Source organism: Corvus brachyrhynchos, unplaced genomic scaffold, assembly GCF_000691975.1.
Source record: "Corvus brachyrhynchos isolate BGI_N302 unplaced genomic scaffold, ASM69197v1 scaffold164, whole genome shotgun sequence".
Taxonomy (NCBI): domain Eukaryota; kingdom Metazoa; phylum Chordata; class Aves; order Passeriformes; family Corvidae; genus Corvus; species Corvus brachyrhynchos.
The window spans coordinates 179,315-187,260 of record NW_008237426.1 but is presented as its reverse complement, the minus strand read 5'-3'; the positions used below and the strand labels follow the sequence as shown (position 1 = coordinate 187,260).

At 51.2% G+C, this 7,946-nt stretch overlaps 1 protein-coding gene across 1 annotated transcript in view; it reads right to left on the bottom strand.

The window, feature by feature from the left end:
- Positions 1 to 215: 215 nt before the first annotated feature.
- Positions 216 to 7,946, bottom strand: part of LOC103613491 (mucosa-associated lymphoid tissue lymphoma translocation protein 1) — a 25,102-nt gene continuing 17,371 nt past the window's right edge. Inside the window, 2 exon segments of the mRNA XM_017731100.1 lie at positions 216 to 2,440; positions 4,497 to 4,622. Coding sequence (XP_017586589.1) covers positions 2,078 to 2,440; positions 4,497 to 4,622 — 489 coding nt within the window. The 3' untranslated portion in view covers positions 216 to 2,077.

Sequence of the window (7,946 nt, the reverse complement as noted above, 5' to 3'; positions counted from 1 at the left end):
CTACACATTTCACCTGACATCATTTCATCCTATCTAGTAATTTGATCTGCCTTCTAAATCCAAACCTCAGTATTTTTAGTTATCTAAAAAAAGAAACAATGCTCACATAGAAGAGCCTGGAAGCTCAAGATGGAAGCATGAAATCCCAGTAGATCAATATTAAGTTACACCCTGGCAATCAGAGGGAAAATAAACACAGTTAACTCAGAGCCACGTGAAGCTTTGTGCATTAAAAACACCAATAGTGTTTTATTCAGAAAAAATAAACAGCCTCACTTTGAATGAGAAAACATTCACATTAGATGACACCTGGCAGGATAATGGGAGTCAGGAACAAGCCTTGCCTCAACAGCACAGGAGGGTGGGAACAATCCTCACAGAGACCCCCCAGCTCCTCCCAAATGCCTGCTGAGCCATTCCCACAGTGCCCTCAGTGGCTGCTAGTATTGAGTTCATCTTTGGTTCTTCCTGAAATTAGTTTATTATTTTCTGGTTTAGTTTTTCTATCAGCCCATCTTATTTAAACTATATCCTCTGAATTTTTTTTTTTTTTGAGCTTTAGGCTTTTTTCTAGGAGACTTTCTAGCCTTCAGCCAGCTGGGGCCCCTCTTCTTTCCCTTGGCTCTACTCACTGTGAGAAGAATAAAAGCCTCCTCTGTTCTCTTTGGTTTCCAGCACTTGTAGAATGGTTTATCTGGAAGCAACTTTTCAGATTTTTCTATGCTGCAACTGACACCACAGACAGAAATGTATCTTCACTGAAGGAGAGCAAAACTGAGAAAATTCTGCCTCCAACCCTTTTAAAGCAAGACAGAGCTCAGGCATTCTCCCCACCCTGCTACCCTTGACCTCTCAAGAAGTTTTGCCCTCCAACCTCTTTCTTCCACAGGACCACAGCAGCCAGAAGGGATCGCCAGTGGTCTCTGGTCCAGCCCTCAGCCAGCTTGGATCAGGTCATCAGCACCTTCTGTAGTCCAGAGTGAACTGTTCTCCAAGGATGGAGACTGCACACTTCACTGGGGTCACTGGCCCCTCTGGAACTATTGGATCACCCTCTCAGGCCGTTACTGAGTAATCACCTTTATCAAACATGTATTAGGGAAGCAATCAGGGAGGGGCCTGTGCCCACCCAGGCTGCCCTTTGGGCCCTGCTCACCTGTGGCTTTCCCCAAACAGCTGGTTCTCCATGTAGTGCTTGAGGTTGCCCACAGCACAGACAGGCACACAATCTGCAGAAAAAACAATCTGCACTAATAATAACTTTTTTGAGGTTATCCTTTCTCAATCCCGGTACATTCCATCTCTCCAGTAGGACACTCTGCACCTGAGAGGAACTCGGAACTGCAGAGGGCTGAACACCCTTTAATGCCCCTGTACCAGGCTGGAAGGGGCAGGTGTCAGTGCACCTGCCTGGAGGCTATTCCTGGTGGAACACCAGCCTCCGATGTAAACACACACTGCATAGAACACCTGACCTTCTTTTCCTGGCAAGCGACTGTCTCGCCCCAGTTATAAATACATTCTTCAGAAATACATAAATGCATAACTTAACACCTGCTTTGACACAGGCATGGGAAGGAAACCATGCTGGGACCCCAGGGAGAGCCTACACTCTCACCTGGTCCCCCTGGTCCAGCCCTGTGTCCCTTGCACAGCTTGGTGAGACCCAGCAGCCATGGCTGGGATTTGAGCCAGAGGGGTCTGTAGTGTTTGTGGGCTTCTCATCACATTCCATGCAGCAACTTTTGTTTTCAGGCAGAAAACATCAACCAGTGCCCTTGTCTTGCAGTGGTGCTGGTTTTGCCTGGCAATGCTGTGACTGGAGGGTGGCCCTGTCCTCTGCCAGACACAATGACTCCCCGCTGGTCCCGATGCTGCCATGGGACAGGGAATATTCCCCGAGGGAATTGAGGCCCTGCACACCACACGGTGCAGATAGGAGAAACCTTTCCAAAAAAGCAGCCTTGGCCTCATTCAGACAGGGCGATGCCGAGGCTGGGAAGCAGCTGGTGGATTCTGACAGATTTAGCACTCAAATTGAGGCCTCAGTTAAAAGAGCAGCTCCCAAGGTTGAGGCTCAGGGCCCGTCCTGCCCCGGGCCAGCCCGAAGTAGTGCCAAGCAGAGCTCGCCCAGCTCGCTCTCATCGTTCTCCTCGGGCTCGCTGCTGAAGTTGGAGGGGCTGCTGCTGGGCAAGCTGTGGCCAGAGCCTGTGCTCAGGGATCCCTGGCCCTTCGGGTCCGCGCTCAGCGCCAGCGCAGCTCGCAGGCACGCGCTGCCAGTGCGGGCAGGAGCTGGCTGGGCGTCCGGCTGGGAGTCATTCCTCTGGCTGAAAAACTGCCCCAGCAGGGATCTCTGGAGGGTCGTTTGGAGGCTTTCACAAGTCCTCTGTTTTGTGCTTGGCCGGGTGTAATGCAAATCCAACTGCAGGACCACGTCTGTCTGGAAGGGGAGAGCAAAGAACACAAAGTGAATGGGAGAATTCGATCGGAAGCAAAGCTCTCCTGCTGCTGCTGCTGCCAGAAAGGAGCCTTGGCTGGCTCTTGTGCAGGCTCACAGCCCCATGCTGTGGCACGATGGAGCAATGCTACTGCCAGAGAAAATGAGCTGTTCATATTCACACAGCTCATGATGCTTACAGGCCTCAGCCATGGATTCTGTATTTCAGGACTTCTCCTGAAATCAGGGATCTCATCAGCTCTATCAGGGCACTGTCACTGCAAGCACCACTCTGGCGATGTGGGCACAGGGGAGCAGGAGGGGCTGCACCATGGCCAAGACCAACGCACATGGGAGAGGAAAGCATTAAACACTTTCAACCCTGGAAGTGTTCCAGGCCAGGTTGGATGGGGCTTGGAGCACCCTGGGCTAGTGGAAGGTGTCCCTGCCCATGGCAGGGGGTGGAATGAGATGAGATTTAAGGTCCCTTCCAGCCCAAACCATTCCGGGATTCTATGAACTAAAACACACCTGACACTCTGAAAACCAACAGCTTTAAGCAGCAGTGCTCCACAGGGATCTGCTCACAGCCTAGCACTATTTTAGAATTTTCTAAAAGATGAAGAAATAAGAGAATAACCACATTCATGGCAGTCAAACCCCTGAAAGCAGACCCCAGCACGGCGCTGTGCCTGAAACACCTGTGAAGAGCAGGGAGATGTATAATAGAACAAGAAGATTTTGGCAGGCGATGCCCAGTCCAGGTCTCTGTCTGCACTTAAAAGCAATGCAGAACAACTGGGAAAGGTTCAGAAAAGAGCTCCAGGAACAATCAAGAACTGAAAGCACTGCCATATGCTGAAGCACATCACGTACTCAGCAAGCAGAAGTTGCTGTAGGCAGATCCAGGCAGCAGCTTGAGAGCAGCACTCGGTGTAAGATCCACTGGCTGTGTGTTAGGAGAGGAAAAAAAATGTCCAAGTAGAGACAAAGTGCACACTGCTGTTTGAGGAGAGACAAGCCAGGAGACCAGCAATTCTGCCTCTCTCATGGTCTTTAAATAGTTTGAGGGTGTTTTCAAGCGTGCCAAAGAGGCACAGCTTGGATCAGGCTTGGCAGTGTTACTCTGATGACAGGAGATCCTGGCCAGCCCATGAGCTCATCTCTCAGGCAAGCACACAGCCTCGTGAGACATCCTCCACCTGAAGTAACTGGGCAGGTCTGACCTCCCCGTGGCTGATGGGGCAAAGAGCAGCTTCCCTGGCCAGGCAGCACAGAAAAACAGAACAATCCACGACCAGTGATGCCTGTCTCTGCTCCCAGCACAGGCTGATGTGGGTCAGCTTTGATAGGAAGGTCAGGCAGGGGAGACAACACAACAGCAAAGAGCATCCACGCTTGGGCTCTGCAGCCTGATTGTAAATCAGAAAGATTATGCTGAAGTGGAAAAGGTGAGGTGAAAGGACAGTGCTCTCCTATGGAGCCAGGCTAGGAGAGCTGGGTGTGTCCAGCCTGGAGAAGAGAAGGATCCAAGATGACTTTAGAGCCCCTTCCAGTTCTTAAAAAGGGGCTCCAAGAGAGCTGGAGAGGGACTTCAAACAAGGGCCCTAAAATAACAGGACAAGGGGAATGGCTTCCCACTGCCAGAGGGCAGAGCTAGGTTGGATATTGGGAAGGAATTCTTCCCTGTGAGGGTGGCGAGGCCCTGGCACAGGGTGCCCAGAGAAGCTGTGGTTGTCCCATCCCTGGAAGTGTCCAAGGCTTGGTTGGATGGGGCTTGGAGCAACCTGGGATAATGGAAGGTGTCCCTGCCCATGGCAGAGGGTGGAACAAGATGAGGTTTAGGATCCCTCCTAACCCAAACCAATCTGTGATTCTGTAAAAGAGGGCAGCTTTTGTGCCTTGAAGATCAACAAGCTCCTCTAACATCAGTCTGGATGTGACACTGACACAGACACGTGGTCAGAAAGGCATATCCAGCTCCAGCCATGGGGATGGGGACACCAGTTCCATGAGAATGCAGGAGAACTGTGGAAATTTGCACCTGGTTACTCTCTACCTGAATTTTCTGCAGTGCACAGAGCTGGAAGATGCAGTCCAGCTCCTCCCGCTTGTACACGGAGGCGAGCAGACTCTCCACATGGTCCAGACGGCTCTCCCTCTGGATGGCCACGTCATCCGTCTCCTGGGTCAGGAAAACAAGAGGAAATGCAAGGAAATTTTAGCATCAGCATGAAGCACTGAGGCACAACTGCCAATCAAACACGTGCTCAGGGCTTTGATTGACATGTTGCCTGATGGAAATGCTGTGTATCCTAATATGGAAGTACTACAGAGAGCAAGCAACAGGAATGCAGAGATTTTATACACTTGCCTTGTGCGTATCAATGAGAAGACCCCGAGTACATCTTACTATGAAAAATGGGGTATGGTGGGATTTTCAGCAGAGCCTGAAGCAGCACCAGCCAGTATTGTAATCACTGGTACTGCCAGCAGTTTGAAGGCAGCAAGTTTTCCAAGGGCACAGCTGGAAGCTCTGAGTTGTGCTGAGTGCTGAATTAGCCCCTCACCATCTACAGAACTACCAATTCTTGCTGAGTTCCTCAAATTTAGCCAAAAACAGCCCTGTGTCTGAGATCCTCTTCAGTACTGACTGAATCTTGGAGCCGCTAATACCCCGGGAAGAGACAAGGGAATAAAGGCCTTACGAAATCATAGACCATGGAACATCCTGAGTTGGAAGGAACCCACAAGGGTCATTGAGTTCAACTCCTGGCCCTGCACAGACACCCCAACAATCCCACCCTGTGCCTGAGAGCAGTGTCCAAACGCTCCTGGAGCTCTGGCAGCCTTGGGGCTGTGACCATGGATTTGAGTCCTCCAGAATGGACCATAGTCCACCAGTCCCTTCCAGAAGGCACTTGCCTCTGCTAGCTGACTCTGGCAACCGTCCCAGTGTGATCCTTAGCAGGAGAAGTTGTGCTGGGCATGCTGATGAAGGAGGCCGTTAGGATATTTGGGGAGGTAGAAGTTGGAGAAGCCCTGGGAGCTCTTCCCGGCCTTCCCTGAACTGCTGCCTGCAAACAGCCAAAGTGATTTGTTTCTGGCCAGGAGAGTATGAGGAAAAACATTGGATCCCAAATGCTGGCTGGGATCTGCAGGCATCAGGATCACCCCTGCATGCAAGGCTGGTGGAACAGGAGTAGCACCATTGCTGATCCAGTAGGTCACTGGAGGCTGAGGAAACACCATTTATCTCTGTGCAAGAGAAAGCCAAATCCATCTCCGCACTTGGCAGCTCATTACTGGAAAGATAAACTGGAGGGAGCTTGGGGAAGATCAGGCCAGTGAATGGAGACTAAACCTGGGGACCAAAGAGGCACAAAGCACATCAGCCAGATGCTGCTGACACAGGGCTTTGGCAGCACGGCTGCAGAAGGGAGGATGTAGCCCTGCTGTGTCCAGCCAGCTCCATCCTCCAGCACATGCTCCGACCCACAGCGCTGCCTCCAGCCCAGGGGTCCAACAGCACAAGGACCTGGAGCTGCTGAAGCAAGTCCAGAGGAGGCCACAGAGATGCTCTGGGGGCTGGAGGCCCCCTGCTCTGATGCCAGGCTGCGAGAGCTGGGTCCAGGGAGACCTCAGAGCCCCTTCCAGTGCCTAAAGGGGCTCCAAGAGCTGGAGAGGAACTTTGGACAAGAGCCTGGAGTGGCAGGACAAGAGGGGGACAGCTTCCTACTGCAGGGGTAGCGTTAGATTAGACGTTAGGGAGAATGCAATCTCCACGTTGGAACTTCCTCCCCGCAATTCAAACCATGACTTACTTCCATGTTGGAAACAACTTTTTATAGATTTGAAGGCCCCATAAAATCATAATTTTTGCTTTTCTTGCCTAAACTACGATTGTCTTGCTCTTTCCTTTCATTACTTCATCTGTGCTTTACTTGGCACACTTCTTTTCCATGAAGCATGGACCCAAAACTGGACCCAGTGTTCCAGCAACAGCCAGGAGAGCCAGACAGGATCTCACAAAAATCTCAGAGCTCTTGTTTCCAACCTTGCCATGGTTCTGTGCCCTGTTTTTGTCACCCCAGCTGTTTTGGGCTCTGACCAGAACTGGTTCCCATTCACTGCCCATCCCATGCTTATGCTACTTTTTATTCTTGCTCATGTGCAGGAACTTGCATCTGCTGAATAACAGCCTTGGCCTCGAATTGCACCTTCTGTTTATCCAAATCCTTCCAAAATCTAACCCTGCCTTGTAGCACCTTGCAGAGACACTTGCAGGTGTTACAGGATCTGTGTATTTAATAAGCACATCAGTGAAAATAAAAATCAATCCCACAGCCCTGATTTTCCAAAAAGCCCAAATATATTCAATCACCCTCAAAGGAGAGTTTTCTCTTAGTTTTAAATGGAATTTCCTGTGGATCAGTGTGTGCCCATGGCCTCCAGTCCTGGCACTGGGCACCACTGGGAAGAACCTGGCTCTGTCCTCTTTGCACGCTCCCTGCAGGTATTTGTAGACCTGAATGAGTTCTTTCTAAGCCTGTCCCTCCACAGGATGAACAGCCCCAGTTCTCCCAGCTTTTCCTCACAGGGGAGGTGCTTCAACCACTTCATCATCTCCATGGCCCTTTGCCAGACTCTCTCCAGTATGTCCATGTCTCTCTTGTGCTGAAGAGCCCAGAACTGGACATGTGTGGAGGACAAACAATATCCACTGCCCTTGCCCTGTCCCCCGAGCTCATCACTTTGATGCAGAAGGCATCAGGTTATCAGGCATGGAGGCCCTTTGCAATCTACTGTAACTGCTCCCAGTCACCTTCTTGTCCTTGCTGTGTTTGGGGGTGATTGGCTCTGTCACTTCCTCAGAGATCATGGTGAGGTTGACTCTCCTGGAGCTCCCCAAATCTTCATTCTTGCCCTCCAGGAAGGCAGGACTGACAGGGGCTTTTTTCCAGGCCTCAGGAAGACCATGAGGAGATGGAGAGTGTCCTTGCAGTCTTATCTCCAGCTCCCTCAGCACTTGTGGGTGCCCCCATCAGGTCCTGGGGATTTGTGAATGTCCAGCTGGTTCAGTGCTCCCTGACCTGGTCCTGCTCCTCCTCCATGTGTCCCCCTTGCTTCAGACCTTTTCCTTAGTTTCAGGATTCTGGGAGTCCTGAGGTACTTGTAGAAGCCCTTCTTGTTGCCCCCAGATCCAGCTCCACATAGGCTTTGACTTTCTGAGCCCCATTCCTACATGCTTCAACCACATCTCTGTAGTTCTCCTACATTACCTGCCCCTGCTTCTGCCTCTCGCACACCTTTTCATGTGTGAGCTCAGTTAGGAGCCCCCAGCAAATCCATGCAGGCCTCCTGATGCCTTTGCTTGACTCCCTGTTCCTCAGGATCCTTGAAAATCCACCAGCTGGGTTCCAGGGCTGTATCCCATGGGAACACAGCTCTCCAGCCTAGTGACCTTCAAGACAATCACCTGGGCAAGAAGCAACCTGGTGTGTCTGCT